The 21,648-nt window shown below is 44.6% G+C and overlaps 1 protein-coding gene across 4 annotated transcripts; it reads left to right on the top strand.

Moving 5' to 3' along the window:
- Window positions 1–1,805: 1,805 nt before the first annotated feature.
- Window positions 1,806–21,325, top strand: smad10a (SMAD family member 10a). 4 transcript variants are annotated; one of them, XM_086281097.1, is made up of 13 exons: window positions 1,808–2,387; window positions 6,266–6,341; window positions 6,455–6,698; window positions 10,610–10,784; window positions 10,931–10,954; window positions 12,160–12,345; window positions 12,547–12,798; window positions 13,581–13,682; window positions 14,218–14,271; window positions 15,063–15,246; window positions 16,763–16,931; window positions 18,311–18,464; window positions 18,672–21,325. In XM_086281097.1, exons 1-13 carry the CDS (start codon window positions 2,384–2,386, stop codon window positions 18,881–18,883), a joined length of 1,836 nt encoding a protein of 611 aa, XP_086137223.1. In that variant the 5' UTR covers window positions 1,808–2,383; the 3' UTR covers window positions 18,884–21,325. The 4 variants fall into 4 exon arrangements, with proteins under 4 accessions (XP_086137225.1, XP_086137223.1, XP_086137226.1 ...); XM_086281098.1 differs by having other exon boundaries at window positions 1,811–2,387; window positions 18,326–18,464; XM_086281099.1 differs by lacking the exon at window positions 10,931–10,954 and having other exon boundaries at window positions 1,806–2,387.
- The last annotated feature ends 323 nt before the right edge of the window (window positions 21,326–21,648 follow it).

The raw sequence follows: 21,648 nt of genomic DNA, 5'->3' as shown, positions 1-21,648 counted from the left end.
TTCACTGCAAGGTGCAGGCCGACCATAAGCCTCAAGAATAGAAAGGTTAGACTGGACTTTGATTAAACAAAAAGAACTGAAAAAGCCAGCACAGTTGTGGAAAAACATCCTTTGGACAGATGAAACCAAGATCAACCAGAACGATGGCAAGAAAACAGTATGACGAAGGTGTGGAACGGCTCGTGATCAGAAACATATCACATCATCTGTAAAACACAGTGATGGCTCGGGTGTGCATGGCTGCCAGTGGCACTGGGACACTGGTGTCTATTAACGATGTGACACAGGACAGAGGCAGCAGCGTGAACTCTGAGGTGTTCAGAGACAGCCTGTCTGCTCACATCCAGCTAAATGCAGTCAAACTGAATGTTCCATAGTTCAGATGGACAATGACCCAAAACAACCCAGTTTATCAAAGAAAAACAGTGGGATATTCTTAAATGGCCAAGTCAGTCACCTGATCCTAGCCCAGCTGAGCATTTCACTTACTGAAGACTGAACCTGAGACAGAAAGGCCCACAAACAAACAGCAACTGAAAGCTGCTGCAGTGACGGCCTGGCAGCATTAAACAGAAGGAAACCATCATCTGGTGATGTCCACGAGTCCAGACTTCAGGCTGTCAGTGTCAGCAAAGAGCTTTCAACCAAGTATTACAAGTGAACATTTTACTTTCAGTTATTTAATTTGTCCTTTTGAGCCCCTGAAATGAAGGGATTGTGTTTTAAAAAAGATCCAGGTCGTTTCATTTTTCTGCAATCATTTTGTTCAACCCACTGAATTACAGCTGAAAGTCTGCACTTCAGCTGCATCCAAGTTAATTAAAATGCATTGTGGTGAATTACAGAACCAAAATCAGCAAGTGTAATATGTAGGTGGCTCAGAACGTTTCTCCATGTAATGTACAGTAAATACTTCTATCCATGACGGCAATGTTAGAAATGTTGCTCCTGTAACAACATGCAAGAGAGAAGATGTGATGGACAGTTTCTTGGGTTGCTGCTGGAGGCACATGGAGGTCATTGGCTTCAGGACCTTCTCCTATGCAACATGACTAATGTCCTTTAAAGGCTGTATTTTAATCCAAACATTTTCCTAAAATAAACCTGAACATGATGTAAATTATTAAGACTTTGTATCAGAAAAGCCCCAAATGTAAACTACTGGCTCTCTGTGCTGATGTGATCTGAGTTTGTTTGTCCTGCAGTTACACAAGCACAGTGTTTGTTCCCTTAATGTTGTGGCTGTTTGTCCTGGAGTAGTTTCAAAGCAGACGCGTATTGTTAAGTACTTGGAGGGACTGTTTTGTTTAAACCAGAGTAGAAACGTACTTGTGGAAGGTAAACTCTCTGTACACGTTGAATTGTATGTTCAGCTATAGACACATTAAATACTTAAAGACACTTAAATGCAAATGTACCTGTAGAGCGTAGTGTCTTTAGTTGTCTGTATTTTTACCAAATCGTCACCGTATTGGGAGAAATGCGTGGTGTTCACAGATCTGACATTTTGGAAACAAAATGTTCTGTTTGGACTGTGAATGTTTCACTGAGTCCATCCTTCTGCAACAATCTCAGCACTTCTGGCTTGTTATTGGGAGACAGGATCTAAAATTTTCATTAGAAGGGTCACAGCTGATTTAAAACGATCATGGCATAGCCCCCTCCCCCCACGGACGTTACCGCAGTCTTCGTGTAAGGATTCTCCGAGTGCCATTTTCCCTGTTTTCGCTGCTAGAAGGCCAAAGTTGTGCTGTTGCACATGTAAATGACGTGTCAGTGAACTAACATGCGTTGTTGATGTATTCAGTGTGAGCTGGAGTCGTGCTCAAATACCGAGCCGTGCCGTTCCAGTTAGTGGTGGTGACTCGGGGCTAATCCTCAGCGGCGCCACTTTAGAAAAACAGTCTCGCGGGCCAATCTAGGCGAACCAGACAGTTCGTGGCTAGCGGTCCTGCTGTGAGAACCGCGGCGCGATTGGCCGAGAGGTGCGTGCCCTGTGACACCTGGCCGCCGATTGGCTGCGGCGTGTCGAGACACTGACGCGCACGTCGTCTCCCAGCTATTGTTATTGTGGCGTGCACGAGAGGAAGGGGCAAGATGCACGAGGAGACAGTGGGTCTGATAAAGGGATGAAACAACTGAGAAACATCAAGCTAGCGCAGTAGAGCCACTGAGAAACGCTGGCTTTCTCCACTACAGGAATTCACAGAGAAATCCCCCCGTGAACACAGCGAGACACTCAGATCTAACAAAAATCGCTATAAACACAAACGGCAGCTCTGGGCAGCAGACACAGCACGCAGAGCTGTCGGAGTGCAACACTTGAGGCAATTGTCGAATAGCTCAGCGATCGTTCTGTCCAAGTTCTTCTCTACTTTGGCTGATGTGTAAGTAGAAATAGTTTCTCTATCTTTGATTCTATTTTTCGTCATTGCTGTTACGAAAGCGTGAGGAAGAGTCAAGTTAGCTTGCTAAATTGTTGCTTTTAATCTGCAACAACTGCTCTTTCTACTGTCCCGTTTGGTACATACTGACCGGTGTTGTATCGTCCGTTTTCCGGTTCCAGTGTTCAAATATGTCCAATCTTATTGGTAAAGTTTAAGTGGAAAATGTAAATAACCTTCATATTTATATCTGTATCATATCAGCTGGGCATGTCGAGGCAGCAGGTTTCGGGATGTGCGGAATGTCACTGACTGGAATGAATGGCCTGGAAACTGTTCAGGTTTTGTTAAGCACATAGGACACGGTCAGTTTGGCGTGGCCGTGTCCATTCAACTGTGATTTTGCATTGCGAGTATTATATTGGTGCTCCTGTTTCATGAACAGCATGTTTAGGGAAGTGTGTGTGCGGTTAGGAAAGTATAGCAGTCACTAAAAGCAGCGGCTGCCTGTATTCTTTCCATGAGTTAGGCTATAGTAAAAGGCCGTATTGCATTACAATATCCTACCTTCTCCACACGCTTAGAAACTGTGCGCAGAACACACTGTGCATTTCATTTTAAAGCAAATAGCAGATATTTCAAAGTTCGCATATGTGTTTGCAAAAAAGGTGCAAAGAAACATTCACAAGACTGTGCTGTACAGTTTTAAAGTATGAACCTATGCGATCGTGGCTCAAGAGTTGGGAGTTCGCCTTGTAATCGGAAGGTTGCCGGTTCGAGCCCCAGCTTGGACAGTGTTGGTCGTTGTGTCCTTGGGCAAGACACTTCACCCGTTGCCTACTGGTGGTGGTCAGAGGGCCCGGTGGCGCCAGTGTCCGGCAGCCTCGCCTCTGTCAGTGCGCCCCAGGGTGGCTGTGGCTACAATGTAGCTGCCATCACCAGTGTGTGAATGTGTGTGTGAATGGGTGGATGACTGGATATGTAAAGCGCTTTGGGGTCCTTAGGGACTAGTAAAGCGCTATATAAATACAGGCCATTTACCATTTACCATACTTTGCTTTGTTACAAAATGCTGCATGACATTTACTTCCCTATGTTGTTACACTTCAGTCTGTAAAGTTGTAGTTCTTTTTTACCTTTGGTATCTTGCTTGGTATCTCACTGTGGGAAGCGCCCTCTGGTGTGACCAGTCACGGTCTACCACGCCAGGCTAAGACAAACCAGTCGCTTCAAGGACAGGGGGTCCCCAACCCCCTTTTTTAGTGGCCACACCAGGCATTCCTTCTTCCCCATGAAGATCACTAGACCTCCTCAGTGGTCCCCGACCAAGTTTATCCAGTGCTTGTTGATGCAGGTCCATGAACGTGGGTTTTTCCGCTTTCACAAATGTTCCTACACTGGAATTATATTTTTTCGTCACAGTATATTGTTTTTAGTAAGCGGTTTTAAAGCTAGCACCTCAAGTGAGCTTGTGACTGTGTAGCTATTGTTAGCTGTCAAAGCTGAGCATTAGTGGGTATGGCTCACATTGGATCCTCTCAGGGGAACGCTGGTGGTGGGAAGGTTAAGGATGTCGCATCCTGCCCTCACCCAGCTGTTGTGGGTTGACTGTCTTGGGGAAACTACCCATCCCCTCTGCATCTGTATCGTGTCAGGCACACACTGGCATCACTCCCAGAATCCTGGTCCCGGAGGCTGAATTTCCTCCTCTCTTCAACCGGCTTCTTGACTGGAAAGAGGGATGCGGAGAAGACAAGGGGGATGATGTTGACATGGATATCCTTGGAGACAAAAATGATGCCCAGGTGTCTGTACGAAAGGAAAACATTGGCAGCTCATTAGACAACCACCAATGGAAGTTTTGGTGCATCCCACCCTCCACAGGGACTTAGGAACTGTGGTGCTGCGGCTCAGTGGGCAGCACTCACAGAGATCCAGGCCCTGAGCACTCTGGGGCCACGTTCTCTGTTCCCTCCTCCCCCCAAGAAGCAGAGAGAGGAAGATGTTTTGCTGAAGTCCACTCTAATCTGCAACAGAGCATTAGGAGCAGATCTCCCCCCCCCCCCAAAAAAAAAAAAAAATCAAGATTAAACTCGAAATAGTATTTTGGAAAAAAGTGACATTACAGTTGAGTACCACATCAATAAATCGAGTCAAACCAAGTAGGCACCAGTGGAAAAGAGGCAAAGGAGTGCTGTCCTCTTTCCCCATGCCTGATTCACAATCACAATGCACACAGAGCCATGGTAAGTTTGTTCAGAGCTTTCTTTTAGTACATTAGCACTCTGATTAATGAGGACATCAGTGCAAACATCACAGTTCCTTCACTTCTAATTAGATGCAGCAGCAAAAAAAGCATGAATGAAGAAACAATGTTAGCTAGCTAGCTATATAGCATAAATGCACTGATCAGTATGCTGCTGTGACAGCTTGGATATGCCTCAGTTTGACCCAGCTTGGCAGTAAAAGAGGACCGTTACTTCACCTCTGAAACCAGAGTCTCCCTCAGTACCTCCATGTTTATTATGCTAAAAGGCGACTGTGCCAAGTTGGTGTCATGCAGCAGATTGATTTGATTTCTAATGAAATTTCATGCAGATGAAATCCATGAATCACATCAGGGAACTTTGCAATGATTTAAGTAAATGAATGTTGTTAAACGGCTTGTTAAAACTTTGTCATTGTTGTTTAAAAGGAAAAAAGAATGAATGCCAAACCACATAAACATGAACAATCACATATGGTTTTGCATATTTCTGAGGTTCTATTGTAGTAATGATCACATACTTGATCATCATCTGTAGTAGATGGCTGATGAGGAAGCTGGGTGACACACAACAGACCCGTGGTTGGTACAGTAAAGATCAGACAGAACCAGTCAGACCACAAAGTTGGTTTCAAAATGTCTGTGGCTGTCATCCTGCTTTTTAACACAAAGTGTCTAAAATGATGTAAATATGTGAATTAATAATTAGTTGTTAATCGCCTGAGCAGGTCCAATGATGGTGGAAGATGGTTTGCCTCCCAGTGCTGTCAGTGGGAGGCAAACCATCTTCCACCATCACAGAATCCTAAAAGGACGGAGACAGGAGCGTGGACACGTCTGTGCCTCCACCGTCTCTGCTGTTCTCTGCTGTTCTCTGTATGTTCTCCCTGATCACGGATTTCTGATGTCTGTGTGGATTTACTCAGTGCTAATGTGCTAACGTTTATTAAGATGAAGAAAATTTGAATTATTCAATTAAAGCCTCTGGCTTTGTGAAGATATCAGTCTGCACATTTGTGAATATTTTTCTGCAACTGCAAATTAAAAACACGCGTGTGAACAATGTCAAAATACAGTCCTCACATTTTATTTGACAAATGTTCACATTTTGCATCATATGTACCTTCATACCTCAGTGTGCCCTCACAGCTAGCTTTGCCTTTAGGAAGAGTAACCAGCTCTTTGTGGCCCGGCTGCCTCGTGGAGCCTTTTCAACCCTCGGGCAGAAAAAGCTGATTGGGTGTTATCGTCAGTCAAGTCTGTGACTCAAGCATGAGGTGACATAGGATTTCAACATTTCTACCATAGTTGCGTCCACTGAAAATCTCAGATCAGTTTGAATTTCAGTGACCTCGACCTCAAGATGAAGGTCAGAGGTCAAGTTTTCTGAAAATCTTGTGAATGGGATCATTTGAGGACGAGGCAGAGTAGCGGCGGCTTAGTGCTGAAGTGGTTAACAGTTCTTATTCACATTCATATCTGTAAACAATCACTATTCAGGACTGGGAGGAGACAAAAAGCCAGCCTGAGAAACACCTTCTTCATCTTTAGTGACTCTTGTGTACGTGGCCTCACTAGGATCCACTAAGTGTTGGTGTTCTTGCTCCACTAACAGGGAACGATTCAGAGCTGGGCCATCATGATGCCAGTGAACTTTCTGGTCACTCATTGGTGGACCAACTTAACACCAGGTAAGCAACACAGGAATGACGCCATGTTTTAGCTGCCATCAACTTTAGATGTCTCTGCTTTTTGTCACATGCCTAGTAAGTAGAACAAATGTCCATTTTTGGCCCTGTGACAGCACCATCATGTCAGTAAACCCACCAAGCAGCAACGATGCCTGCCTCAGCATCGTCCACAGCCTCATGTGCCACCGGCAGGGCGGGGAGAACGAGGGCTTTGCTAAGCGCGCCATCGAGAGTCTGGTGAAGAAGCTAAAGGAGAAGAAGGACGAGCTGGACTCTCTCATCACTGCCGTCACCACCAATGGTGTTCATCCCAGCAAGTGTGTCACCATCCAGAGGACTCTAGATGGACGGCTGCAGGTCAGTCCACCTGCAACATGAAGGGCGTCACTTTGATCACTGCTTTGATCTTTCTGTGCATGATTCGTATGTTTATCAATGATTTCACTTTTTTCATTTCATGTTTACGAATTTCCTCGGCGGGTTAGAGTTGCTGTGGTCAGTATTCAACTGAAGTGCGATTCTATACACAATTATTAGTGCTTTGAGGTTTATTGGTGCAGCAGTCGTTTTGTTTAGGGCTGACAGTGTGATTCAGGTTCACTGTTTATCACATACAGCATGTAGGCATAAAAAACGACAAAATGTTAGTGTTACAACGTCACAAACTTTCTGCCAAAATCCTGATGTCTTTGTGCAACAACACTCTTTGTATCCTATTGGCTTTGTCTTGCTCTGCTTTGGGGAATCGTCCCACATCACATTTCCTGCTTGGTTTGGTTTGTATTGACCTTGAAAGTTGTCAGTCTCTGGTTTGAATGAAGCATCCAGAGCAGGAGTCTCCAACTCAGAGGAGCTGGGGGCCGCTGCTGGCACTGTCGTCTCGTTGGACACTAAAGTGTTCAATTAGAACAAGAAAACAGCCACAATTATGTCCAAAAACAGTGTTTTTCTTTATTTTAACCTCCTAGGACCTGGGTCCACATATGTGGGTTATTTAGACCAAAATACTCAATTTTGCTCTACAAGGGCCTGATGTGCACTTACGAGGACATTATGCTGCCGCTGTTCTACTGAAATTTTAAACTAATATCCTCATATGTGGCTCTCATTCTTCTTGGAAACAAAAATCTGGTAATTCTTTGTTTTTACATTCATCGGGTCCCAGTCAGCCCAAATATCAAAGAGAAATGAAAATGCTGCTGTGGAAGAGCTCAGGTCCTAGGAGGTTAAATATTGTATAATAAGACAAAGCTTTTTTCAACTCACTCTTAACTAACCGAAGCCTTTCGTTGAACTGCCAAATAAACAAATTGGTCCTGTCTTTCTGCACAGACACGTGGCAGCACCTCTGCTATAACTTTGTTCGTATTTAACAAAGTGAAAATGCAGACATAGACCATCTTTGTTTTCTTTATGAATAACTCTCACTAACCTAACACAGTTTGTACTCTCTTGTTAGCTCAGCCTGGTCTGAACCGTAGTAAAGGGACCGCCGGCTAATACGTCGAGTTAAGGGGTCTCTTGACTAGCTTTACTGTCTGGGTCAACTTTGCTAGCAGAGACAGAGAGAGACGTTGAAAGGCTCCAACGGAGCTTATTGTTTCAGAGGAAAACTCGAACACGCTGTACAGTCGAGTCTTAACAGCTTACTTACAGCTGGGCTCGTCAGGCTCTCTGTTTGGCTGCAGTGGTTTTATTATATTTACATGCTTCCATCTTTTTGATTCTGCTTCTCCTCCCTTCCTCGCGCTCACACACAATGGGAGAGGCGGTCCCGCAGGTTGTCCCTGCAGCACGGACCACACTGTGACTGAGGCTACGTTCTTAAAGGGCTCCGCCTGTAACACTCTGCCTGTTGCCTTCATATTAAATTCTGTATTAAATTGCGGGCTGCAAGTAGGGGTGACGTGGGCTGCAAACGGGCCGCGGGCCGCGAGTTTGTCTCCGTCTACATGACTAATTACCTACCGATCTTTGCTGCAATTTAAAAGCTGACCTTTATGTGAAAACCTGAACTGTCAGAAAATTCTGTAGGTTTTTTTCATACAGTGTCATCAGCCACTTTATTAGGTACACCTATTCAGCTGTAAATCTACAGTGGGATGCAAACGTTTAGGCAGCCTTGTTAGTAGTCATTATTTGCCTGTATAAATCGTTGGTTGTTACAATAAAAAATGTCAGTTAAATACATCATATAGGAGACACACACAGTGATATTTGAGAAGTGAGATGAAGTTTATTGGATTTACAGAAAGTGTGCAAGGATTGTTTAATTTTCCCTGGAGAGCAGCAACACAGGGTCTCAAAACAACTGTCAAATGACCTGAAGACAAAGATTGTTCAGCATCATGGTTTAGGGGAAGGACACAGAAAGCTGTCTCAGAGAGTTAAGCCGTCTGTTTCCACAGTTAGGAACATATTGAGAAAAAGACCACAGGCTCAGTTCAAGTTAAGGCTCGAAGTGACAGACCGAGAAAAATCTCGGAGAGACAGAAGCAACGGTGAGAACAGTCAGAGTCGACCCACAGACCAGCACCAAAGACCTGCAACATCATCTTGCAGCAGATGGAGTCGCTGTGCATCGTTCAACCATTCAGCGCACTTTACACAAGGAGATGCTGTATGTGAGAGTGATGCAGAGGAAGCCTTTGCTCCGCCCACAGCACAAACAGAGCCGCTTGAGGTTTGCTGAAGCACATTTGGACAAACCAGCTTCATTCTGGAATAAGGTGCTGTGGACTGATGAAACTAACATTGAGTTATTTGGGCATAACAAGGGGTGTTATGCATGGAGGAAACAGAACACAGCAAGAACAACACCTGCTGCCTCCAGGAAAATATGGTGGTGGATCCATCATGCTGTGGGGCTGTGTGGCCAGTGCAGGGACTGGGAATCCTGTCAAAGTTGAGGGACACATGGATTCCACTCAGTATCAGCAGATTCTGGAGAATCAGAGACAAAGCTGAAGCTGCTGGATCTTTCAACAAGACAACGACCGAGACACTGCTCAAAATCCACTAAAGCTTTCATGCAGAGGAACAAGAACAACGTTCTGGAACGTTCATCTCAGCCCAGACCTGAATATTATTGAACATCTGTGCTGTGAGTTAGAGAGAGCTGACCATGCTCGGAAGCCATCAAACCTGAATGAACGAGAGATGTTTTGTAGAGGAAATGGTCCAAAATACCTTCAGCCACAATCCAGACTCTCATCGGGACCTACAGGAAGCGTTTAGAGGCTGGAGTTTCTGCAGACGGCGGATCTACTAAATATTGATTTCATTTCTTTTTTTGTGGTGCCCAAATTTATGCACCTGCCTGATTTTGTTTAAACAATCCTTGCACACTTTCTGTAAATCCAATAAACTTCATCTCACTTCTCAAATATCACTGTGTGCATCTCCTATATGATGTATTTAACTGACATTTTTAATGTCACAACCAACGATTTTTACAGGCAAATAATGACTATTAACAAGGCTGCCCAAACGTTTGCATCCCACTGTATAATCAGCCAATCACATGACAGCAACTGCATTTAGGTATGTGGCTAAGATGACCTGCAAGTTCCAACCAAGCATCAGAACGAGGCTGAGCGGTGATTAAAGGGACGTAACGTAACATGGCCGATGGTGTCCGATAGTTGTAGTATTTTAAAAACTTCCGAGCTTCTGGACTTTTCCTGTACAAACTAAGGATTTGGCAGAAACAACATGAAAGCACAGGTCCATCCTGCCTTACATCGGTGGTGGTGCAGGTGTGGTCTTGTGGGGATATCTCACCCCTTAGTAACAATTGAGCCTTGTGTAAACGTTTGAAGAAGCATTTTTGCCGACCATGTCCGGCCCTCCACAACCACAGTGTACACATATCAATGCAAAGTGGCGGATGAGTGCGTATGCAGCACTGGCTTCCCATCATGGTAACCAAGGCAAGCAGGGCTTGTGTGGTGAAATCTAACTTCACCTTGAAGTCTGGTGGCCATTGTCGGTGTATTTTTATTTTGGGTGTTGTAGTGTTGAGGCCAAAATCTGAGACAATAGGACTAAGATGCGTGTTGAAGCTGCGCTCTGCTAATCTGTACTGTTGTTGAACGCTGTCACTCAGACAGCAGTATACAGATCCACAAACAATTCTCTGCTGTACGCAGGAAGTCAACAAAGGTTTTCCTGTTACGCTTCACAGCTTCCCTGTCGTAGCTCTAAAACAGGCTTCCTGGTTTAGACTGTACTGGAGCTGCTGTAATGTTGCTTTGCTGTCTCTTCAGGTGGCAGGCAGGAAAGGCTTCCCTCATGTGATTTACGCACGGCTGTGGCGCTGGCCTGACCTCCACAAGAATGAACTAAAGCATGTCAAATTCTGCCAGTATGCTTTTGACCTCAAGTATGACAGCGTGTGTGTCAACCCCTACCATTATGAGAGGGTGGTGTCACCAGGCATCGGTAGGTCAACGCTTTACCTCAGCAGCTCTTACGTGGACTCCACGGTCTCCTTAACTGCAATGACATTATGACATCATGAATGACAGATATTGTTGTGATGTCTTCAGTCAAAATGTTTCTCTTATTCTGTCCCTGTTCTCTAAAAGTTGGTCTCAGCCTTCAAAACACAGGTGAGTTCTGTTTCACAGAAACACAGCATGAACATTTCCAATCCACATGTAGTTGTGACAAAATACATTTAGTAAATGTTTATGTTGTAACTGGGGACCTCGAGACTTGTTTGTATTCATATGCAATGAGCAGTCTATAAGAAGTCTCTGTATTCCTCAGACGTGTGGTTGACACCACCTAACTAATGATACTGACAGAAAGCTGCATGCGTGTTCTCATCATCCGAGTCACTCTGTGCTGTGCAGCCAACCACACACTTCGAACTCTCAAACATCTCTTTGTAACCGGGACAGAGAAGTCAAAAAACATTTACACAGCGACGACCGAAGCTGCCGAGAGGCTGGACTAAAATGACCCCGGGATCTGTGGGAAAGTCACACGTAGGGATGGAATCAGTAAGAACGTAGCAATTCAAATTCCACTTGATGATTCAATTCCTCATCGATTCTGATTGGCTCCCTCTGCCATCACTGCTTAATTCCTCCCAGGAGACAGTAATTTGTTCCAGCAGTCGTTACGTTACTTTGTTGCCTGAACGGTGTCGCGAGCATTAGTGGAACAGATACGCGGGATCGACAGGCAAGCGGACCAACAAGTCCAAGGAAATGAACTGCTGGGAGCTGCTGCTCCGTTCCAGTCATTTATGTTTTTACTTTAAGGTTTATGGTCGATTCTCATGACAGTGATCAGAAGTGTTACACATGAATGTGAAATCATGAATCAGTTCTTATTACTAAACAAACATGTTTCATGACATAAATGCAAGTGTTAGTAAATGAAAGCAAAAAACAGCGTTAAAGATTTGTTCGTGTGCATTTGTCCCACATGAGCTCTGATAATTATGTCCCTTCGTGAAAAAAGAGCCTCGACAGCATTGTTGTTTCTCTCATTTTATTCCTAATATCACAACTTTATTTTTAAATAATGAGGAAACGAGCAGAGGAATGTATGTGTGTGATTTACACGAACACTAAACAGCTAAATGAAAACACCAGTGGTCGGCTGTAGTGAACAGGCCCACGTCACACTGTGACTTCTGTTAGAATATTAAGTACATTCACATCATTGAAGGCCTTTGGCAGGTGACCCCTTACATGGTGTAGTCTGATATGAACTCTCCTTCGCACTCATACATCCATCAGCATTAAATACAAATCAGTGCTGTGCCTCTTTGTGTGACCTCACCTCCTCCTGCCTCTCACAGCTGCATCGAGCGGACTAATCAAAGAAGAATACATCCCTGATTGTATACAGATGGACCTTCCGCCTGGTATGCCTCTGTCCGACCACCAAGCAGCTCCAGACCACTATAGTCCCCTTCTGCCCCCTTCTGAACCCCACGGCCCCCCACCTGTTACCAGATACTCTAACCTGGCTGTGTCACCCAAAGGTCAGCAGATCATTATTCAGCGCAGTTTGATGAACCTGTCAATGTTCATATCTTGTCATGTGTACTTTTGTTTTACACTGGGACTGCTCAAACTTTATATTAAGGGACGACAAAGCTTCTTTCTATCTTTCCTCCGCAGATAGTTGATAACAGTCACAGCATGTAAACCAGGTCCGACGTGCTCCTCTGTTTGTCTTCCAGTGCCTGCCTCTGGCTCCATGCTGCCACTGCAGGGCAGTCATGGTGATGGCTGTCTCCAAACTCCATCTCCACAGGCTCAAGTCATTCAACAACGACCTCAAAGCCCACCCCAGGTTTCCTCTCAGCAGCAGGCTGCCCAGCATCCCTCGCAGCACACCCACTCACAGCAGCCCCCTCTACCTCCCTCTCATTTGAATAGACAGAATGGATACAGCAGCAATACGCAGTCTCAGACTCAGCCTTCATTCCACAGTGAGCTCACGTCCTTGTACTAACGCACTTCTTACAAATCAAAGCCTCTTGGTCCTGTTGCCAGTTCACCCAGTAATAAAAGAATCAAAAGCACTTGTTAGCATTCATATTTGTTTCCGTGGGTTATTGCTGGACACGTTAGCTGGTTTGATTCATTCATTAACACCAATCTTTTCATGCATGTGCTCCTGAGCTCGACACTAAACAGTGTAAACATGATGCTGCTTAATTCAATTCAGTTTTATTTATATAGCGCCAAATCACAACAAAAGTCGCCTCAAGGCGCCTCATAGATACAGAGAAAACCCAACAATCATATGACCCCCTATGAGCAGCACTTTGGCGACAGTGGGAAAGAAAAACTCCCTTTTAACAGGAAGAAACCTCCGGCAGAACCAGGCTCAGGGAGGGGCGGGGCCATAGTCTTGACTTTTGTCAGCTTAGTCTGAAGTTTACAGCCACTACAGACTGGAGGATTGTTTAGTTTCAAACATGCACTTAAACAGTAAATGTTGGATAAATATCTGAGTTCTAATCATTTTTAATTGGAAATAATATTTGTTTTATTTACAAATGAATTCTTAGTGCTGATTATATGCAGGTTATAAATAAATATGCAGTGCAAAGAACAAACAAAGGTGCTTCTGATTTCTTCTGCACATTTAGCTAACGGATGTTTAGTAAGTTATTCACTGGTTAATTTGACTTTTGCATACATTCATTTCAGATTTGAGCGCGTTATTTCAAAAACACTGATCAGATTTTGCTTTCCTGTGACGCAGCTGTTTGGACAGGCAGTAGCACGGCCTCCTACACTCCCATTGGACCCCAGCAGGAAGGGCGCGGTCACCAACAGCCTCCTCTGCATCTTCCAAACCATCACTGTAAGAAATGCTTCACAATGTGTCCTGTTCTGATCACTGATACTCTGATATTTGAATGCACTGCTGCAGAACTTCCTCCCTTATGAAGCCTCACACAGAGCGTGTGCACGCTGTGATGCCTGACACTGTGCACAGTCACATGCACAGGTCAAAAACTCACATTTCAAATGTGCTGTGCTTGAATGTTTGGGGAGGGGTTTGCTCACAATCAATAACTTACTTCATGTTACACCACATTATTTTTTGATTTAACTATTTTCTGCATGACTTTAGGAGTTTTTTTTTACTCTGTCCTTATATGTAAAATATTCAAATTGCAAGAAGGTGTCCTTCTTTTTACCATGATTGTATGTTCAGTTCACGTTCAGCACTTCTGTCATCATGTTTTTGTATGTTTGTTGTCATGCACACACCCCGGACAGCCACACGTCTCAGCGTAAGGTCGAGTGTGGAAACGTCACAGCCTGCCACAGCCTTACAAATGTTCTGCTTTTTTGCCACTCCAGACTAATGTACGCATCTTTTTGCTTTTTAGGGTCCCAGCATCACAGCTCAACCTCTTTCCCTCCTTCAGGGTCCAGTCATTCAGGTTAGACACCATTTGTCAATATGAACACGGCTGTTCACCAATAATATTCCCAGCGGTTACATACGGAGACTTTGATGCTCGTCTTTTGTCAGTTTGACATCTTAGTTGTTGGTTTTTTGTCCACTGCAGTTTTTCAGTTTCTGTGGTTGTAATGGTCACTGTAAGATGGACACACACACACACACACACACACACACACACACACACACACACACACACACACACACACACACACACACACACACACACACACACACACACACACTGTTTGTGCTCCCAGTTCAACTTTCATATGCACAGCTCCACAGTCTCTGCTCAGAGCTGGTCTCTCGACTGTGATTAGTCCAAATGCACCGCCTGTGCCCCCCCCTGCGTCACTGAGCCGCCCCTCCCCTGCAGCTGAGCCAGTCGCACCCCCACAGTCACTTACTTTGTCCAAATGAAATTTTAACACAAAAATAAGGCTTTTTCCTAATTACTGAACTACATGGACGTCATAGAAATTCTAGATTCTGATCCAGCCATCTGTCAGTGTGGACCAGTCCGCTCTACCTCATATTGTCACAATATAGTTTCAGAGCTCTCAGGGCTGTGGGCTTGTACGTTGAATATCTGTCTTTAGATTTTCTCACAGAGTAACAGAAGCTGATGTGTTTTACTTACATATGGCTGATTTTCACGCATATTAAATGTCTATTAACACATCTCAAATCATTTTTGAGTCGTGCACTTCACAAACAGATCGTCTGTTTTCTTGACTTTGTTGTAAACATGTTTCTCTCTTACTGCAGGACCAGAGTTTTGGTGCTCTGTCTCCTACTTTGAAATGGATGTTCAGGTGGGGGAGATGTTCAAGGTGCCTTCCAGCTGCCCGGTAGTGACTGTGGATGGTTATGTTGACCCGTCAGGAGGTGATCGCTTCTGCCTCGGCCAGCTGAGTAATGTCCATCGCACAGATGCAAGTGAGAGGGCCAGGTGTGTTGACGCAGACACACAAACTGTGCAATGACTTTTCGAATACTCAGCAAAGAACATCACCCTTCAGTTTTATTTATACAAATCACAGCAACAGTCGCCTCAAGGCGCTTTGTATTGTGCGGTCGACCCTACAATAATTCCTCTCCCAAAGTGAGACTGTACGATACAGCACTGATTAGTGAGGCTTTATGATAGCTCGTAAACATCACAGGTGAACTTTACATTCAATATCCACAATTAATCAGGATATGGATAATTCTTGGATATTTGGGACAGATACATTAAAAATGTCTGTATATTAAAATTCAAGCAGTCCCACATTTGAGTACACATTAAAAAAGAAGTTCAAATTCCAAAAGTGACCATTTCTGGATTACATGTGGTTGGATTTCACTGCAAAATAATCCGCTTACCCGTGTCAGGGTCGGGGGGGGGGTGGAGCCTATCCCAGCTATCATAGGCCGAGAGGCAGGTTACATCCTGGACAGGTCGTCCGTGTGTCACAGGGCTTACACAGAGAGACAGACAACCATTTCCAACCTAACCCAGCTAACTGCATGTCTTTGGACTGTGGGACGAAGCCGGAGTACCCGGAGAGAACCCACACAAACACTGGGAGCAGACTCCACACAGAAGGACCCCGGCCGGGTGCTGGAATTGAACTCAGGACCTTGTTGCTGTGAGGCGACAGTGCTAACCGCTGTGCAAAATTTTAAAAATGTGAAATATTTTTTTATCATGAATTTATTTATCGCAGAAATGAAGAAAATCACAGCATCAGTTGCCTCGTGGCACTTTCTATTGTAAGACCTTACAGTAAAACAGAAAAACCAGAGAAAACGCCAACAATCGCATGACCCTACATGAACACGTGCTTTAGCAACAGCGGGAAGGAAAAACTCCCTTTTAAACCTCCAGAATCGGGCTCAGGGAGGGGCGGGGCCATCTGCTGCGACCACGTGATGGCAGAACGACAGGTAGATTAGAAAAGTGCCATAAGAACCAGTCCATTTACCAGTCCTTGGGACGGAGTTTTCCAGACTACTAAATTTAACCCAGTTTGTTACCAAGTGCACCGATTTAGCTACAGGGATGTCTGTAAGATGCCGGGTTTTCTTAAATGAGGGAAGCAGAGGGATGTAGGAGCGGGCGAGTCCCCTCGGCCATTGGCTCCACCTGAACTCTGCACAGTACCCGTAGGATTCGGACTTTTAAACAGAAGCTGACCCTGACTTCCTGTTTTGGGGGGCTGCTTCCACAGATCCACACTTTTGAAAATTGGCCTCTGATGGGTAGTTAACCGCCCGTAGTGATGTGGCGTTGGCTTCAGCCAACACTGGTTGAATAAGCAGATAAAAATGTTTTCTCATGGTAGTATTTGGTGATAACAATGACACTAAGACATTTTTCAAAATAAGCACAAAAGGTTTTATTTTCATTGCATCATTTCCCTGCACACCGTCCCAAAGCAGAGCTACATGCTGGCTTCCTGACCTGTTTCCCTGTGTTCCAGGCTACACATAGGCAAAGGTGTGCAGCTGGAGTGTCGTGGTGAGGGGGATGTGTGGATGCGCTGTATGAGCGACCATGCTGTGTTTGTACAGAGCTACTACCTTGATCGGGAAGCGGGCCGGGCACCAGGTGATGCTGTGCACAAGATCTACCCTGGAGCCTACATCAAGGTATAAATCCAGCTCACTCGCATCATTCATATGTAGGGATGGGTACCGGTGTCCGGTGCCATAAACGGTAGTAACCAGACCGAAAAGCAGCGCACATTTCGGTGCTTTTTTTCCTGAGCTGTGATACACTTTAGATTCTAGCCAATCATTTTACGTTTCCGAGGATAGTAGGCGGGCCCAGGTACATACGTTCTTTTAGAGCAGAGCTACAGATTAAAAATGCCCAAGGTGAAGCGGTCAAAGTCTGGCTGTACTTCACAGCAAAAGATGCAAACTCAGCAGCAACAAGTGCTTTAAGCTGATACTGTGATACTGTCAAAGGAGGTAACACCTCGAATCTGATGAAACACCTGGCGACGCATAGCGTTTTTTAAAAGCCGAAAAATGCGCCGTATTTGATAGCTTGCTGCGAGACCTCACACCGAGCACATCTACTGCGGGTGTGGTGCCTGTTATCGAGTTAGCAACATCCCCCAAAAACCCAAAGAGGAGAGTCCTGGCCCCTAGCCCTGCCAGTGTAGCAGAAATGATGAGGATGATGATGCAGCAGCAGCCGTTCTTCTCTGCGTGAGTAGCTTAATGTTGTTCGTGTGTAATTTACGTTGAGTAGGCTAACCACGTTATTACATTAATGCATGTAAGGTGAACTAGCAAACATCATCATAGCTACATGCGGCTGTCTTCTTGTTTGATGGCAGATACTCCCTTCACCCTGGCCAAAAAGGCTAAAATGACCAAAGAAAAAGTGGAAAACAGTTAAACATGAGAGGTTTTTGGACAAAGTTCGTGTTTTTTTCCATTGTTTAAGCACTGCTTCCAGCCAAGAGTGATACCATATATGCCCCATAGCTGCAGAAAAGGCTAACATTGTTATCTTTTTACAAAAAACAGCTGAACATGAGAGGTTTTTGGACAAAGTTTGTGTTCTCCATTCTTTAAGCACCGGCACCGTTTCAAAAGTACCGATTTGGCACCGGTATCGGATAAAACCTAAACGATACCCATCCCTATTCATATGTTTTTAAAACTGTGAACACCTGTGAGCAGCACTGGGTTTATAGGTGGCACTGGGCACAAGAACACTGTACCAAACACTTAAAATGCTCAGTAATAAACTGCATATATTACATATATTTATTACCAAGGTGCTTTTTTAAGACCCTACAATAAAACAAGGAAAATGGCAACAATCAATGACACCCACTGAGCATGCACTTGGTGACAGTGGGAAAGAAAAACTCCCTTTTCACAGGAAGTAACCAGCCAGACTCAGGGAGGGGCGGGCATCTGCTGTGACTGGTTGGGGGCAATGGGCGGAAAGTAAAGCAGTATTCATGAGTTTCATGCCTCAGGTGGTTTGCTGTTACAGTGTACACCAGTTGTGTCTCGGTCAGGTATTCGACCTACGGCAGTGCCACAGACAGATGCAGCAGCAGGCAGCCACGGCTCAAGCTGCAGCTGCTGCACAGGCAGCCGCTGTCTCAGGAAACATTCCTGGTCCAGGCAGCGTCGGAGGGATTGCACCTGCAGTTAGTAAGTGCTGAGACACGCACAACACTCACAGTGGAGTTAAAGGTAGAAACTGTCATGATGGGGAAAAACAGCAACTTTTAAATATACTAAGAATCTACTAATTCCATTCACAGTGACTGAGTACAGCCAAACACCGACCAACAGCAGGTGGAAATGTCCTTATATGGTCTCTGATATTAACCCCTCCCCCTCCCTGTTCACTGGCAGGTCTCTCTGCAGCAGCAGGCATTGGCGTCGATGACCTGAGGCGACTCTGTATCTTGCGGCTCAGCTTCGTGAAAGGCTGGGGGCCGGACTACCCCCGTCAGAGCATCAAACACACTCCCTGCTGGGTGGAGGTCCACCTGCACCGTGCCCTGCAGCTTCTGGATGAGGTGTTGCACACTATGCCACTGACTGACCCAGGGCCTGCGAACTGAGAACCCTCAGCAGTCTGGAGTCTTTGAATGTGCACACACCAGACACACATGGTTGCTTCTTTGTTTCTTCTTCAAAAGGATTTCTCCAGCAAGTCAGTCAGAAACCATCAACAACCAATCATGCTTGTAGCAATCACTCATGCTTTTTGAAACGCACATACACACTGTAACCAAAATGTCTGTCCAGACACATATATGCTGATGTCTTTGGGATTTTCCTAATGCTTTAGTCCTAAGAATCTAAAGTCAAGGCAGGCGACATTTGAACCCACCAGTAGAGAAATCCAGGGATTTGTTTCAGATATTCAATTCTCCGATATGCAAGTTGGATTTCTTCTTGCAGGAGTGTTCTGCACATTCACTCATGGAATATAAACAGATGTTTAAAAATCCAGTCTGGAGTCAAAAGCACCTCAGACAGGAAACTGCATACCTCTGGAAAATGCTGTCAGTGAATCTACGCTGAGCACATTACACTTCTCTTTATGTGTCATTGACGTCAGAGCTGATGTAGAGGTATGGATTATTCCATCTGCGTACTTGTACTCTGCTCTTCACTCTACGTTGGTTTATATTATTACTATATTATTTTTGTACCAAAAGACAAAAAAGCCCAAAACATTTAGCTTTAACGCCGTGTTGTTGTACTTTGTAATGAAACAGTGCTACTCTGTATGTAACCAAATGGTTGATATAACTCATGAAAGCCAGATTACCTCATAAGTACAGTGCAGAGTCACAGCGTCAGGCTGAAGTCAGTCTGTGACTCGGTACCAAAACTAACAGGTCGGCCGATCAGATCCTGACGCCAACATTTAGTTTCACAGCAGAGTGAACTCATAAGACAGCAACTAACTTCTCACACGCAGAGACAGAAACCCAGACAGTGTTTGCATGGTCAGACTCAGCATCTAGCACCAGTCTGTACCTTTGACACCAGTGCCTTTCTGTCCTCTGAGTGACCGCAGCAGTTTACTTGAACTCTGACTGGTTGTGTGCACGAGTTCTGGTTGGGAAGCTGATTTCAATCATCCTGCCCAGTCTGGGTCGTAGTTGAAGCCATGACTACAGGCTGCATTCGCCCATTTACACATATATTATTATCGCACTTTATCACACCAGTGGATCCGTCGGAGCAGTTTGGGGTTAAATGTCTCGCCGAGGACACTTTGGCTCGTAGATAAACCTGAAGCACCGACCCGACCCGTAGACAATCTGCTCGACCTCCTGAGCCATAAAGTGTAAAGATCTCATCAATCAGAAGATTGAATATTTAAATGAAATAATTGAGCTCAGTGCTTGTAGTTAACTATCAAAGAGATATAATAATAATAATATAATGGGCACATCTGGACATTGGCTGTCTCGTGTAAAACCCTGATGCATCATTTCTCTTGTAATCTTCAACATGACTGCATTTCATGCAGGTGTGATGGATTTTTCCCTGATTTCCCTTAAATGTATGGGAAACGTCACCTCGGTGAGGAGTGTCTGACTCGAGCACCCCAACAGTACAGCACACACCCAAATACACCCTGTGCCTTTGTTTTCTGTCCTCCAAAACACCTGTTACATAAAGAGTCTTGAAACCACACAGATGTGTCGTTTAAAGGCAAAGTCAGCTCCCCACGTGTACTGTCTGTACGAGTGTAGCTGGATCTGCCACAGAGTTCAAATACACTGCACACAACACGGCCTCACATACAAAGGCGCGTTTGTACCATGTAGAGATAAATCTGCTTTCTTGTGACTTGACAAAAAGAATTCTGGAGAAAACGGAACTATATTATACGGGAATGTTGTGTGTTGATCTAAATGTGAATACATGTACCAACCAGTCTGTGTAGAGATGCTTGGACACTGTGGAATCTGCCTGGTTCAGCTGCTTTACAGTGATCAGCCATTAACATATGAATATTTGTGATGTGTGCCTTTTGTTGTAACAGTAGATGCACCGACACTGGATATAAGAAAACACTATAAAGATCGATGTTGCACATTGTGAGTTGGTTTTTCAGCTGTTCGAATCCTTCTGCGATATTCTGTGGCTCCCTCAGGTTTCAGCGATGTGGAGACGGTGTGCGAGAGAACAGAGGTCCTACTGACAGATGACTCTTTGTACCTGAGTAGTGTTATTTATTGCCTTAGTCTTTGGTGAGTTAAATATTTCAGAGTATGCTTAGCACTACTTCATTTTAGCAAGAACGATATAAGCATGTGATACACGCTGGTTTTCCTCTGTTCACACAGGGTTGTGCAAACCATCGCATTTTTATCATGTTATCCAGATCTTTCTACAACCAGTCACTTTCATGATGTGTCTACCAAAGCACCTGTAGATTGCTATTGTCTCTTTATTCATCACTATTAAACATGTACTTGTACTTTTCCATGTGAGCTGCAGGATTTACAGTTGGTATCGATTAAAAATAAAAAGATATTTCTAGGCTTTCTGGATTTTATTTCACCCATGGCGACCAGTCATCATTGTGGTTTATTAGAAACATGACTTTGCTCACATGTAGACAAAAGTCACTTAATGAACCAGCTCAGTGTTGCGTCCGTTTGCACACTGAGTGCTGAACTACACAGTTCTTTGCAGGAAACAATAATTAGTAGGAAACTGCAAACGTATGCGTTGCCCCTCAAATAATCCACGATGTTTTCTTCCAAAGTTCTAAAGCTTTGACGAACCTTGTGCTAAAGAAGGCCCGTCGTGGAGTATAACTCACCTACCACCATCTAGTGGTGATAGGTATTGGGAT

Source organism: Aulonocara sp. 'chitande type north' Nkhata Bay, linkage group LG22, assembly GCF_057382095.1.
Source record: "Aulonocara sp. 'chitande type north' Nkhata Bay isolate Kocher_YH1m ecotype deep benthic linkage group LG22, A_spYH_male_GT1.1, whole genome shotgun sequence".
Taxonomy (NCBI): domain Eukaryota; kingdom Metazoa; phylum Chordata; class Actinopteri; order Cichliformes; family Cichlidae; genus Aulonocara; species Aulonocara sp. 'chitande type north' Nkhata Bay.
This window is presented reverse-complemented; position numbering and strand designations above follow the sequence as displayed.

Bases quoted from the DNA above. Each gene is read 5' to 3' on its own strand.
- smad10a (XM_086281097.1), top strand. The intron at 15,247-16,762 runs GTGTGTTGACGC...CCTGTGTTCCAG, and splicing joins GATGCAAGTGAGAGGGCCAG to GCTACACATAGGCAAAGGTG. The intron at 18,465-18,671 runs GTAAGTGCTGAG...GTTCACTGGCAG, and splicing joins AGGGATTGCACCTGCAGTTA to GTCTCTCTGCAGCAGCAGGC.